At 42.1% G+C, this 15,918-nt stretch overlaps 1 protein-coding gene across 2 annotated transcripts in view; it reads right to left on the bottom strand.

Moving 5' to 3' along the window:
- The window catches only part of EPB41L4A (erythrocyte membrane protein band 4.1 like 4A), a 327,406-nt gene that overhangs the window by 167,531 nt on the left and 143,957 nt on the right, over positions 1-15,918 (bottom strand). For both annotated transcript variants that reach the window (XM_068247351.1, XM_068247350.1), the window contains exons 4-5: positions 11,434-11,512; positions 7,654-7,751 (exon numbers count right to left, since the gene is read on the bottom strand). In XM_068247351.1, the coding sequence (XP_068103452.1) occupies positions 7,654-7,751; positions 11,434-11,512 (177 nt within the window). The remainder of the gene's footprint in view (positions 1-7,653; positions 7,752-11,433; positions 11,513-15,918) is intronic.

The following is a 15,918-nucleotide window of genomic DNA, read 5'->3' as shown; positions in this document are numbered from 1 at the left end:
CTTTACACTGAAGCAAAGCCTGAACCCACAGTGACTGCTGATCAAACATCTTTCCCTCCTGTGAGAGTCAGAGTGCAGCCAGAAGACAGCAATGACAGACAGGGAGGGGGGGGGGTCACACAGACAGCAATAACAGACAGGGGGAGTGTCACACAGACAGCAATAACAGACAGGAAGGGTCACACAGACAGCAATAACAGACAGGGGGTCACACAGACAGCAATAACAGACAGGGGGATCACACAGACAGCAATAACAGACAGGGGGATCACACAGACAGCAATAACAGACAGGAGGGGTCACACAGACAGCAATAACAGACAGGGGGGTCACACAGACAACAATAACAGACAGGGGGGTCACACAGACAGCAATAACAGACAGGGGGGTCACACAGACAGCAATAACAGACAGGAGGGGTCACACAGACAGCAATAACGGACAGGAGGGGTCACACAGACAGCAATAACGGACAGGGGGATCACCCAGACAGCAATAACAGACAGGGGGATCACCCAGACAGCAATAACAGACAGGAGGGGTCACACACACAGCAATAACAGACAGGGGGGTCACACAGACAGCAATAACAGACAGGGGGATCACACAGGCAGCAATAACAGACAGGAGGGGTCACACAGACAGCAATAACAGACAGGGGGGGTCACACAGACAGCAATAACAGACAGGAGGGGTCACACAGACAGCAATAACAGACAGGAGGGGTCACACAGACAGCAATAACGGACAGGAGGGGTCACACAGACAGCAATAACGGACAGGGGGATCACCCAGACAGCAATAACGGACAGGGGGATCACACAGACAGCAATAACGGACAGGAGGGGTCACACAGACAGCAATAACGGACAGGGGGATCACACAGACAGCAATAACGGACAGGGGGGTCACACAGACAGCAATAACAGACAGGGGGATCACACAGACAGCAATAACAGACAGGGGGATCACACAGACAGCAATAACAGACAGGGGGATCACACAGACAGCAATAACAGACAGGGGGATCACACAGACAGCAATAACAGACAGGAAGGGGCACACAGACAGCAATAACAGACAGGAAGGGGCACACAGACAGCAATAACAGACAGGAATGGTCACACAGACAGCAATAACAGACAGGGGGATCACATAGACAGCAATAACAGACTGGGGGGGTCACACAGACAGCAATAAAAGACAGAGAGGTCACACAGACAGCAATGACAGGAGGAGTCACACAGACAGCAATAACAGATGGGGGAACACACAGGCAGCAATAACAGACGGGGGGGGTCACACAGACAGCAATAACAGATAATGAGGCTCACATTGCAGGGCAGCTACACAAGCCTCACAGGGAAGCTTGTGCTCCATATACAGCTCCCTCCCCCCCCCAGTGCAGACCTAATCTACATACCTCGCATGCCACAATGACTGTACTCCCCATTCTGCGGGATCGATCTGCTTGGCAAGAGACTGAGGGAGAGGATCAGTCCCAGTCACCATGTCTTCAGTTCTTGTGCAGTTCCAGCCCCACCATCCTCAGCGTGCTTCCCACTCTCTTGCAGAGACGTCAGAGCTCAGTGCACTCTTGCCTGGAGCTCCCCCTAGTGGCGCCTCCTCTCATCTCTCTCCTGCACAGAACAGCAGCTGTGCCTGTGACTGTGTCTCCATAATAGGGACACACACCAGGCGGCTACAGCACAACATGGGTGCAGACATGGCGCCCATGCTGCAGGGGGCGCCCATAGCTCTAGCCATACCTGCATCCCTCTACATACGCCTCTGGCGCTAAGTCTTCTATTGATGGATGCTTCCTTTCACTCTGCAGCTACTTGGGTTTATTTTGGGTAACAGCAAATCAACTATGATTTGAAGGGACAGATTCTGGGCCAGTAGTTGTTTCTTTTCTTCTTTCTTTGGTTCAGTTTCAACTCCCAACTTTATTTGTGCACACATAATAATGTTGTGTTTGTTATCAGATGCAGGAGAGTTTTGTCCTCACTGAAATTCCTCACATTCATGTTCCTTCATCCATCTGGTAATGCGTTATTACAGGATGTCACTTCATATTAGAAAAGATCAATCACAGAACACAAAGTGGACCAAAAAGCCTCCTTCACTTTCCTTATACTAAGTGAAGGGCAAGTGCTGGCAATGAAAGCAAAAAAATCTGGGCATTTAAAAAGGAGCATATGATTAAAAAACATTTGCAGAGGTGCCCTTCAGTGAAAACCATAACAAAATTGTCAACAACATAAGAGATAAAGGCTGCTTAACCGCTTCCGGACCAGGTTAATTGAAATCTATGCCGTGTTTTGGACCTGTTATCCCTGCCAGAGTGTAGATTTCAATTACCGCGCCACACTGACTCACTGCTACCGCCAATAGTGCCCCTCTCCCACCGCTGAAACCTGCAAACCCGCCACTATGACAGAAGAGCTCCGTGAGCCACATTGGCTCCTGACCCTGTGATCACTGTGGCTCCTGACTGGCTCATGGAGCTCTGGTGACATAGTGATGGCAGAGCGAGTGGGCTGCAGCGACATGAGAGCAGCGCTAATGGTGAGAGTGACAGGTCCGTGTGCCTTGACATTGGTAAGCCCCATTTTTTGTACCAGCAGTCTCTGGTCCTTAAGGGCCAGAGGCTGATGGTACTCAAGTGGTTAAAGTAAACCTTTGTCAGAAGTGTGTTCGATAAAGGCCACCCAATGTGACTAAAAAGAGAAAAGTCCCTCTCCGATTGAAGATCTGATCAGTGAGGGATCTTTTCCTACCACACTATACAAATAGAGCTTCAAAATGTACCAGAGGCAAACCCAAGGATAAAAATTAGATACTTACCTAAGAAACGGGAAGCCTCTTTTTAGTTGCAGCCGTTTCACTCAAGAGCGGTACAGCCGCATAAAGAAGAGGATGGCTGAGATCATAAATGTGATGTCGAGCAGATGCCGAGTTCTCTTTAATACATTTCAGCCAGAAATCTATTAATTATCTATGGAACTAATGCAAAGTGGGGGCGGCTGACAGGCCCCCAGGTCTACCAATAAATAGTACTCCCCCATGATAAAACATAACGTTGAGTTGTCTGTTCCCTATAAATCACGGCTTACATCGCTCATGAATACAGAAAGTCTGCCCCCTGTGTTGGCTTCCTCAGTATATCTGTGAATAACATTTAGCTCACTCAAGACATTTATTCTGCTTCCCATATTTGTTTTTACAGTGCTGGTTAGCAAAAGAAAGTGGTGGCTGTGGGAAAAGAGTGTAAATGCCCTCCATGCACTGGGTTACAGGCTTCCCATTTTATAATAATAATTAAAAAAAAAACACTGAAAACCAGCGACCACAAATCCGGTCATCTGTGTCACATGACTAGAAATGGTGACAGTTAGCCATTTGGGCCGCTTATTAGGAGAGGAAGGGGTGGACACAAGTTACAACTCAAGCCTGGGTCTTGCTTCAAACACGGGCTCACTTTCATGCAAACCTGAAGTGAAAAAAAAGTATGATATAATGAACTGTATGTGTAGTATGCAGGGCCACCTTCAGGGGGGTACCACCCATTACAGGTGTAAGGTGCCCCTGCTGTGACTGGGGCCTGCCCCCCCCCTGATGAGTGACATGCATTTAACTGTTTCCAGGCTCCAGCAGTATGCACTGAACAGGAAAAACTAACTTTCAACTTCGGAGATTAGGAATTCCACACTCAAGCACACAAACTGTGTTTTTTTCTGCAGCCCTTTACAGAGAAGCTTACAATCTAATCCCTAGCACAGTCATAACCTAATGTCCTAGCATATTATTATTATAATATATTTATATATTTATATAGCACTGACATGTTTCTTTTATGGGGAAACACTGCTTTTTCTTGGTGGCGGGAATAGGAGAGTGAGTGGGCCCAGTAAGTTTGCCGCTATAGGGCCCACACATTTCTGAAGGCGGCCCTGGTAGCACAGATAATAAATAGAGCATTAGCATCAAAGAGTCTTATATTTTCATTTACCGCTATATAGCTTTTTTTTATAACATTGCATCATTCTCTCATATGTGCAGTTTAGAAACCACACTCCTTTTAGCTATAAAACAAAGCAGAAATAATGGTCCTTTGAACATTCCTGCAGTAAAACCTTATCTCAATCTGTCGCTCACGGTTTCTTGGCTGTTTAATTGCTTCAGAAAACAGGACTGTAGGGTCGAATAGCTCAGAGAAGCTCTTTTGCATTAATAACTGAAGTTTTTTTTTAACTCTTCCTGTACTGGAAAACAATATAAGATTATTTTCTTTGCTACTAATGTTCCATTTCTTAGCTGTACTACACATACAATTAATTATCTCATAAGTTTATTTTTGCTTCAGGTTTGCTTTAACTGCTTGCCGACCGCTTCACGCCAATTGGCTTGGACGCGGCGGCAGCTCCAGGACCGTTCAACGCCAATTGGCGTGAAGTCCTGGGGTGGGGTTTTGCAGGTCCGCCACGTCATCACTCTCCCAGCGGCGATTTACACTATACAACGCTGCGATCTATGGCAGCGTTGTACTGGGGACAGCTGTGTGACACGGCTGTCCACATGGGAGGCACGAGAGCAATCGGCTGGCGGGGGAAGGGAGGGAGGGCTGGTTGTACAAATAAAAAAAGGTGACATTTATTTAAAATAAATAAATAAATAAATAAATAAAATAAACAAACAGGTGGCAGGGATCAGGGCCCACCAACAGAAAACTATGTTGGTGGGAAGAAAGGGGGGGGGGGTCATTTGTGTGCTGAGTTGTACGGCCCTGCAGCGAGGCCTTAAAGCTGCAGTGGCCTAAATTGTAAAAAATAGCCTGGTCACTAGGGGGGTGTAAACCAACGGTCTTCAAGTGGTTAACCAAAGTGAGGTGAGCTCCTGAGTATCTTTATTTGTCTTCAAAGCCAGCCATAATATTGAAGAAGCCAATAGGGTAACTTGGGGGGGGGTTGAAGGATAGAAGCAGAGCACAAACTTTAGAAGAAAGGTTTACATTTGCACATTATTTCAGCAGCTTTGGAATCACTGTTCATCTGGTGAAGTTTTTTCTTTCTTCCTTTTATATGCAGTTTTTAGTTAATATGGAAAGACTTGTAAAAAAGTGTACAGTACTTCCCTACCCTTCCATACACATGTTTGGGACTAAACAGAGACGCATTCTTTCTGTCTGAAGTACAGAATTTTTTTAAGGCCTCATTCACATCTAAAATTGTAGTCGCAAACGTTTTTCGATTTTGTGCTGCATTTTCCCCCCTCCTGGTGCTCCACTGTGTGCTGCATTTTTGGTAAAAGCGCTATTCTAAGTGCTTTTCCAGTGCAGTTTTTAAATTCACTTCCTGAAGCAAGTCAGGAAGTGAACTCTTTGACCCAGAAAAGTATAAATACAATGTATTTATTCTTAAAAACGCGAACGCAATCACTGCACAAAGCAATTTTGTGAGCGTTTTATGTTTTTCCTATACCTTCCATTGAGGCAAAATCGCCTCAAAAATGGTACAGGCACTGCTTTGCTGAGTCGATCAGAAACAATCCGCTCAGATGTAAAATCTCTCATAGGGAGTCATTGCACAAGCGTTTTAGGGCGATTTTGAAAATCACCTGTGCTTAACAAAAAGGGCAAAAACGCCCTTAGTGTGAAAGAGCCCGAAAAATGGATTGGATGTGCACCTGTCCAGTATTTAGACATCTGTGAGTAAACTATGAGGATCTCTATAGCCTTCCAGGTTGTGAAATAAGCCTGGGATGAGAAAAACATATAGGCTGCTTCTCTAAATCATAAGTATGAACGCAAAGTGATCTTTCTTGGTTTCCCCAAATTCTCGCCGGCAGCAATTAAAAAATTAGCAGTATAGTATTCATATCTCTGACAGCAGATAAACACAATATTTATTTTCACTTATGCTGGCTGTCAGTTGCGCTCTGTTGAAACCATATCATTAATAATAATTATCTTCAACTTGTGGGACTGTGCCTAAATATCACAACTGACTGAAAGCAGGTAATATTGGAGCCGTACATGGGAGTCTGTCAGGACTACTTCTCCTCAGCAACATCTGAGAGAGTTCTGGTTGGATTAGCTGATATACAAGTTATCTATTAAAGCAACAGTAAACTAACTAAAGGGCCATCTACACTACCTGGACATACAAGTCATCCATAGACTTTTAGTTTTTAAATGAGCTTTAATAATATCTAGCAGGCTGACAAATCTTATAAAAAAATCAGAATTAGTATTAAACATGTGGCCAAATACGTACCTTACAATACAATGGTCTCCAGTTTTCCCTAGTAGGGGTTTTCATGCTGTACCAATAAAATACCTTGTAGTCATCAGCAAGAAAGAAAGTACTCTTGAGTAAGTTTAATATTGCTTTGTTAAGCCTTTGTTTCACTTCTTTATACTATGAACTCTTACAGGCAGGGCCTGCCCTCTGAATGTGTCATGTCATTGCTGTATAAGGTCTTACGCTTCTGCTAGAGGTCTAATATGGTATGTATTTTATGACTGCCAGGGCTGGATTTTTGGAAAGGCCACAAGGGCTTGGGCGGCTTATGCCCCAGAGGGCACCTGGACATGAAAGAGGGTCTGCTACATATTAAAGGGAGGTTGAAAATGGGAAGCAACACATGAAAAAGGGGAACTGATGCCCAAGGGAGATGTTCATGAAAGAGAGGGATGCAGTACATGAATGATACATGTGGGGGAGGGGGCTGCAAATGGAATTGGAGAAGATGTAGGAAGCAGGAGCTTTAAATAGGCATCACTGGAAGTCACAGTTATTAGGATACTGAAAATAATAGTAGCTTTGACTGTGAAAATGCATTAAATGTAATAATGGGGCTGTGGAGTTGGTACAAAAATCCTCAGAATCCAACTCCTCAGTTTATGAAACCAAGGACACCGACTCCTGGTATCCAAAATGGCTCCAACTCTAACTCCAACTCCACAGCCCTGGTGTGAAGGGGCCCTAATACTTCCATGACATTTTCTATGACAGTTTCCAGCTCCATCACTATGGTCCCATGCCTCACTCAGCTTTGTGTCATGAAATTCCTATGAAGAATCTAACAGGAGGCAGGTTCCACTGACAGGTGCTTGTGTGATTGTAGCCCAGTGAGAATGCCCTGCCTTTGTCCAGGAATGTGCCACTATCACTGGCCCTGCAGTGCTGCCTCCAGTGAGAATGCCCTGCCTTTGTCCAGGAATGTGCCACTATCACTGGCCCTGCAGTGCTTCCTCCAGTGAGAATGCCCTGCCTTTGTCCAGGAATGTGTCACTATCACTGGCCCTGCAGTGCTTCCTCCAGTGAGAATGCCCTGCCTTTGTCCAGGAATGTGCCACTATCACTGGCCCTGCAGTGCTTCCTCCAGTGAGAATGCCCTGTCTTTGTCCAGGAATGTGCCACTATCACTGGCCCTGCAGTGCTTCCTCCAGTGAGAATGCCTTTCAAAGAGGAGAAACAGAAGTGTACTCACAGCAATGTCTTCTGTTACTGATATCTGAAAAAAGAGAAATGCTCTCCAACAAAGACACATACAGCAATACAAATGCCTCCTAACACATTCTCACTCTGTTGAAAGCTTTACAAATATATTTCCTCTGGAAGTCCAGTTCAAAAGTACGGTACTTACACTGAATAGCATAGGCCCCGAGCTGAGCAGCAATGTTGAATGGACAAGGCAAACGACCCTGCAAAACATCTTGCTTGACTTGAAGAAAGAACTGATACCTGAAATGAAAAAAATAAATATGTTTTACACAAAACAAAAATGTCCAGCGGAACTGAATCTGAAAAACAATCTTACTAATATTATAAATGCGAAAGTTTGGATGTTTGTTACTCGATCACTCAAAAATGGATGAACGGATTTGAATGAAATTTGGCACACACAGAGTACATTACCTGGAATAACATTTAGGATACTTTGTATTCCCATAACCAAAAAGTGGGCAGAGACAAATACACATTTTACTAGGAAACTGTCAACTGCAGCCATTCTTACACTGTTAATGGCAGGGTTTTCACTCTTTGCAAAGTTGGTCACTGGGTGACTGTGATTATCATTCAGAAAAGTGGGTGGAGCCTTCAAAAGCCAATCAAAATTCACCTATTGATTTTCAAGGGGAATATTTAAGAGAATATGTAACGGTTTCATAGACTTCAAAAGAGCAGGTTACACTGAGCCAACACACATTCTCTGATCAACTAGCCAAGTTAAACTTGTGACAGGTTTGTTTTAAATGCGCTGTAGTACCAATATACAAAATATATGAATAAATAATAACATTCAATATGTTTCAAAGGTCGAGCTGGGACACCAGAACGGAACTACACAGAAATCAAGTGCACAATTCCAGAAAATAGGATAGCTGTGATCAGCTTTTTCACTCTATTGTACTCAGAGGACTGTGACTTTACACTATGAACCTCTTTTCAGTGCATTCTATGAGGTTTACTACTTGCTAAGAATATCAAATACATTTTTCATCCACGAGAAGCAAGTTAAGAAATAACAAAGATACACTGTGTGAATGGAGCAAAGCAGTATTTCAAGCCTGTAAAATGTAACACATTTCCTTTGCACTACATTATAATGGCGATTTACTAAACGTGAAGTACAGTGAAGTGAACCTGTCTTCACATTAGGCATCTCTGTTCAGAGAAGACCCTTGTTATAAAAACCATCCATCCTGTTCAGATATTAGGAGTGAGCACAAGTTATTCTACTACCATTAGAGATAGGGGAAAGAAGTGGTTTAAATGGAGCCTGAAGTGAGAGGTAGATTAAAGGCGAACATTTAAAGGTGCCCTTACATTTTTGGATTTTCTTCCATCAGGCAATTATGCCATCAACACTATTTGGCAAACAAAAACAGTGTGGTTGATTGATAGTAAATCAACTTGTGGCCCACACACTGCTGGCGATATCCCGAGTCTCCTTCACTAATTGATTGAACAGGTTGCTCGTTTTTGTTTTTTTAATGCATAAGCTAAAACCAGAAATTGATTCTGTGTCGATCAAAACCATGTGAACCTCAGCCAATATCCTTTATTTTTCATCCTACTCAATCAAGAAAGTTTGTCGATTCATGCAGATATTGGTCGATTTGCATTGGTCACGCATAATGGGACACTCTCTCAATTCTCCTCCGATTTGATAAAATGATCAAATCGAAAGGTCGATCAAATGTCAAAATTGAGTGATGTATCAGCTACATTTCAGAATGCACCAAATATGGAAGAGCTCCCTCACCTCCCAAATCCAATGAACACTCGTTATTTTTGGTGGACATGAACATATGCACTCTATGTTCAGGTCATGCTTCACCTTAACAGCAACAAACAAAAAATAAAAAAGCCTCATTCTACTGATAAGAGGGCCACTGCAATCAGCCTCCACCATTATGACCGGAAGTCATCAGAGGTACTTAAAGCTCCCGATTAGCAACTTGCAATGTAACGGAAACATCAATTAACAAGGGTTTGTGATGTGCAATCTCTGACTAGCCATTTCTAGGCCATTAGTTCTATTGAGCCATCTGAGGGATCCATAGTGTGACCACAAAACAGGGCTGCCCCTCCATACAGATCAGGAAGAAGCCACATTGGTGAATCTACCCTGATGTATACTTTAATTGCCCAAATCTCTACTATTAGTTTGTGTACAATGTAGTTTTGTCACATGACATAGTCAGTCATTGTGGTATAAAAAAAAGCAAAATTAACCATAAAAGCAGTCATCCATGCTTTGATGTTTACCATTATTGGTCTTTCTACATGCATTTATCAATGTATACTGATGAAACCTCGGTAATTAGTAAGTGTTCCTTCTGCTTCAACAACTAGCCAATTTTACATGACTAATACTAGATAAAAGAGATCATTAAGTCATGTATTCATTAAAACTTAACATAATTACAGAGCAGAGCAATGATCACTTCAATGTTTTAGCTCTGGAAGCATTAAGCTGTCTGAAAGCAATGGGAGTTTGCTAAGCAGGAATATCAAGACATCGAGAGCATGAGCCTAGTGAAGACGCAACACAAGTTTCTGATTTAATTGAGGATGGGGGAAGGGGTGGGGGGTGCATCTTAAAATAACAAGCATGCAGACTCCTATTGTACTTTCTTTCTCTGGAATCAATTGGACCAGGAGAAACTCTTGTCTTAATCAAGCCATTCACGAGTCAATGGCAGAACAGTCCTGCAAACAACCAGTTACTGCTTGACCAGAAATTGACAGGAAGTAGGGACCGATTTGCCAGATTGCACCAGTCAATCTCAGTCGGATTTAATAAAAAAGAAATCTAAGCACAAATCAATGAAACTGCTGCAGGGGTCACTGTTATACTGCTGAATGAAGTACAAAGATATAAAGCAATTTAGCTGCTACTGTGTTTCCCCTAAAGTAAGACATCCCCGGAGAATAAGCCCTAGCAGGAATTCCTAGCATGCTTGAAATATAAGCCCTCCCCCGAAGGTAAGCCATAGCTACCAGCAGCCCACATGACACCAGCAGGGCACACTCAATACAAAGCCTGGATACAGGAGAGCAGCAGTATAATGCGAGTTCTACAGTCCTGTATATGTAGACATCAAACCAACAAAACGTTGATTCCAGTGATACCTTTAATGACTAACTGTACATGATATATTGCAAGCTTTCGAAACCTTAAGTTTCTTCTTCAGGCATTGTACAGAACTGGATCAGAACCATGTACAGTTAGTCGTTAAAGGTATTACCGGAATCAACGTTTGTTGGTTTGATGTCTGCATTTCTGCTCTTCGACTAACACCGGACCACACTTCACTCACAGTCCTTTATATGTGTGTCAGGCAATTTGTGTTTTTGTTGGAGCCAGCCCTCCTGATCTCTGGTAAAGTGATAAGCTTCAGCAGCACTTCACCTCTTCACCTGTTCCCAGGACACACAGCTTATCCTATCGTAGCTCTGGAAAGCCAGACTGAGCGTTCTCTGCCTGCAAGAAATAGACCCTTACCCACATGAGCAGTAGAATCAATTTCTTGTAAGTGAGCGCCAATATCTGCAAACCACAAGCTCTGTGCATTCTGCTTGTGTTTCAGCATGGCATGTAGTATATACATTTTGTATAGGAAAACTACCAGTGTCTCCCCAAAAATAAGACATCCTCTGAAAATAAGCCCTAGCATATATTTTGGAGCAAAGCTTTATATAAGACACTGTCTTATTTTATGGGGAAACACAGTAGTCTCCTGCCACTTTTTAAACTCATTCACTTACTTTACATTAAAATATCAGCCTATGTATAGGCTGGAAAGTGGGTTCTCGCGTGTTCCAGCAGAGTCACTCAGAAAGTATTCTAGCCAAATAGTTTGTGCTTGAAAACTGTAATAAAATATCAGTGTACCAGTTAGTACACAATCTTTACCTTGTTACCTCTTCTTTCAGTTTACAGGGATCTTCTGAGTAGAACTTCACACCAAAATACAGAGTATAGGGAGGGCCAGCTGCAAGACAATAGAATAACACAGGATGAGCTTTATTACATTATAGTCCAAGTTAAAGGACACTCAAAGTGAGAGGAATATGGAGGCTGCTATATTTATTTCTTTTTAAACAATGCAAATTGCCTACCTGTCCTGATGATCCTCTGCCTCTAATACATTAAGCTGTAGACCCTGAACAAGCACAAGCATGCAGATCAGATGTTTGACTAAAGTTTGAGTGGATTTATGTTAGAAAGTTAGATACACAATATAAATTACAGTTTTGTATTGTACTCTTTGCTGAAACTGGAAATCTGATGTGAAAACACAATTAACGTGATGAGCAGCTGAATGGTGATTTTCAGGTGAAAGTAGAAGGCAGGAAGATAAAAATTCCCAGCTATTAAACTCAATACACAGTGGGGGACATTTATCAAGAGTGTCTGAGACAAAATATTAATAGGTTTTTAGAAATCCGTGCAGAACTGTCTCCATCTTAAGAAATAACTAGAGAATGCAGATTCCTTCTTAAACTGTTGTAAAATAGCAGGAGTCAGAAAGTGCAGTGTGTGAGGGAAATTGCTGTTGCTGTGGTAACCAATGCATCTGCTGAATTGATACAGAAAAGAGAAATTATAATAACATAAATATATTATTTAAAGTAGATTATTTTAGGTTAACTGACAAGATGTAATGTAAATAAGTATCCTATATAATAAAACCCGTGTCTCTGTGTCCTGTCCCTGTGTGTGTGTGTCCCTGCTTCCAGACTTGACAGTTTGCTGTCTGTGAACCTCATTGCATTGTGGGAAATAACAGCTTTTTCCAACTGCCAAGCAAGCAACATCTCCCTGTGTGCATATACTGCAGACAGCGGTGGAGGACGGGCGAGTGGGACGCATCTGTGCTCGCGTTGCTGGGTGGGGGAGTGGGGGAGGGGGTTGGAGCGCCCGTAGCCTACTGCCCATTTTTTAATGGGCGGGCTTTTTTTACTAGTATAATATAAATGTATTAGAACTGAAACAGAGGATCTGTAATGCTGGGGGGTTAAACTTTCTGACCACCCAGCACAACAAGGCTAAGTAGCTGGATAATGGAAGAGGCTCCACAGATGCACACAGGAGTAATGAACAAGGGAGCAAGATTGCCCAGAGCAACTGCAGCTCTGTGCCGCCTATCAGGCTAGATGCTATGTGATACAATACACAACAGACGTAGTCGGTAACAGGCTTGGGTCATACACGTTAATTCAGATGTCAGTCGTATTGGAAGGATTAGGCAGATTCGTAGTCGAGAGGCAGGCAAAGGTCGGTACACAATACAATATTACAATAATACAATACTAACTGACTAGAGTACATATATATTGTGCTGATGCGCAATATATGAAATGTAGCTCTCAAATAACTCACTAGCTAAAGCACAAGTAATGACAATTAACAAGACAGACAACAGACAGACAGACGGAATGCTCAGCCAATCTAGTCGCTGTTTCAGCGACAGCAACATTCACACTGAGATAGACAAGACTAACAGGTAGGAGCGAACTAATGGCAACCGCTGCTAGTTTGTCCTCAAGAACAAGGCTAGAAGGAATACTACCAGTCACCAACGTGGTGCTGGCAGAATCTAACTATCAGGATCAGAAGGACTTCACTGACCCCCGCAGGTCAGCAAACGTCCAGCAGACATGACAATACAGAGCAAGGAATTATACATTTACAATAACAACTTTCACAGTATAGACCCAATGACAACTCAGAGAGCTAAATGCTATGTCGGGCGGGGTCTGAAATGGGGGGCAGACTTTTATGCTGGCATCAGCCAATGGATGCAGGTATGCAAATTCCCACACAGCTGAATGGTAATCATTTAATCCTGAGCTGGTTTGATTACCATTTGCTAGCTGAAAGACTAATATAACAAATGCATACAGTACTATGCAACAACATGCATGCAGGAAATCCAGGGCTATCTGGCTGGAGTTCAACTGCAGCAAACCATAGGAGGAATCCTGACAGCATCCTGAACTGCTCTGAACTGCAGAGTGATTGCAAATGACAATAAGACACACTGCGAATGCGCAACCAAATGCAAGCAGACAAGTCAGAACTGCCCAGTTGCAGCTCCACTGCAAGCGACAGAACATGCTACAGGAGAGATCCTGGCAGGATCAATGCCCAGCACTGGAAGGGTTAAGCACAGGTCAGATTCACGGGACACCTGGCAGCAGGGGGGAGGACCACTTCACAAATCATATCTAGTCTACACTGCACAAGCTGTGTAGAAGTGCTAATAAGCACTTCTTAATTTGCAGCAATTCAGGAATAGATTTGCACTTTTCTTAAAGGAGCACTACAGCAAAAAACTGTAAAATTTAAAATATGTGCAAACATATACAAATAAGAAGTACATTTTTCCAGCGTAAAATGAGCCATAAATTACTTTTCTCCTATGTTGCTGTCACTTACAGTAGGTTGTAAAAATCTGACAGAAGTGACAGGTTTTGGACTAGTCCATCTCTTTATAGGGGATTCTCATGGATATATTTATTTTCAAAAGCACTTAGTGAATGGCAGTTGCTCTGTCCAACTGGCAAAAAAACTGTGTAACGAGCATGGAAGCTGGCCAACATCATTGTTTGAATCCTTTTTAGGGAATATCTTTAAAAAGAATAAAAGCCTTTCTGAGAATCCCCTATGAAGAGATGGACTAGTCCAAAACCTGTCACTTCTGTCAGATTTCTACTACCTATTGTAAGTGACAGCAACATAGGAGAAAAGTAATTTATGACTCATTTTACTCTAGAAAAAAAATGTACTTCTTATTTGTATATGTTTGCACATATTTTACATTTTATAATTTTTCGCCATAGTGCCCCTTTAACTGTAGAACTGTAGTGCAGTTCTAGAAATTCACGTTAAACTGACACTATTAAGTAGGATTTAAGAATCTTCTTATTATCATGCAGAGCAGTTCCTTCTGCTGGATAGAACAGGTTAAGAAGAAAAAAAGGTTGGTAATGCTTTGATAAACCTGGCCCAGTGTTCCCTTCTCACATTCATGTAAAAGCTTCACGAAATATCCTAGGATTACACATTAAATAATATTATTTGTAATTTATTCCTTATTAAACTATTATGTTAAAGGTAAAATGCAGCAAAAGTTTCTACATTTTTCAAACAGGACCAATCAGTCACTTTTCAGCTCTCTGGCTAATTTTGGGAAATAAGACTGACTGAATGCCTGACTAACTCAGTTCAGAGACAACAGCTCAGGAGGATTCCTTCAAACTGCTTATCATTCCAATCCAATCCCACTCATACCATCTATAAAATGCCCCATAAAATCAAAATTAACCATACAAGCTATGCGTGTTTGAGGTTATTATTATTGATTTATAAAGCGCCAACATATTCTATGGCGTTGTACAAAGTAAGAAACAAACACGGGGTATTAAAAGCAATGTAATGGGGGCTGAGGTAGAGCATTTTATAGACAGGAATGTATAACTACACTTATCTTTTAGATAAATCTAACCGTTTGCTATGATTTTTGTTACTGTAAACTTTTTTAATAAACCAGAATGTGATTTAAAAATACTTTAAAGAGTAACTGTCAGGCTACAAAAGCTAATTTAAACCTCTATTCTCCTGTGTTAAACAGTTTAGAAGGAAGCCAAAAAGGCATTACTGAAGATAAAAATCTCTCTTACATTTGATGTGTGCTTATCAGCAAAGCTGTTATTCCCAAGCTCTTAAGAAGACCCAAGCCGCATACCATACTGCAAAGCATTCTGGGGCTCTCCCCTCGGCTGCTAATGAGAAGTTATAGGGTCAAGTAACAATAGCATGTAACTCAGTCCAGCGCACAGCACTGATAAATCTCCCGGCAGACAGAGTACACTGCAGGAGTCCGCTATTGTTCCTAGCCACATGGCTAATTAATATTCACTGCACACTAGTGTTATTCAGTACGAGCTTTTCTGTGATCAGGAAGCAGGGAGGACATGACGACACATTTGGCTTCATAGGAGACAGACAAACATGGATCCTGCCATGAGCTGTCAGGAGCATCATTCTCTGCATATACTATATAAAAATTCTGTGAAATCCAAACGTGGACAGTGAAATGCATATGTAATGTAAGTACAGCCAATATTTAGCTACTGATAAATGTGTTTTTTTTCTCTGAGACCTTATACCTAACAGCTCCTCTTTAAATGAAAGACTTGTCATATAGATGTGGTTAGTACTGTTGCTTTCAGCTCTACAGACACACTCAACTCAAGAAAAAAAATACAGGTGAAACTTGGAAAATTAGAATTATGTGCAAAAGTCCATTTATTTCAGTAATTCCACTTAAAAGGTGAAGCCAATATATGAAATAAGAACCATTTCAGGTGTTTTGGATTAATTAGCTGATTA

This window comes from Hyperolius riggenbachi, chromosome 1 (assembly GCF_040937935.1).
Source record: "Hyperolius riggenbachi isolate aHypRig1 chromosome 1, aHypRig1.pri, whole genome shotgun sequence".
NCBI lineage: Eukaryota > Metazoa > Chordata > Amphibia > Anura > Hyperoliidae > Hyperolius > Hyperolius riggenbachi.
Note: the sequence above shows the minus strand (reverse complement) of the source record. Positions and strands in the feature narration are given on the sequence as shown.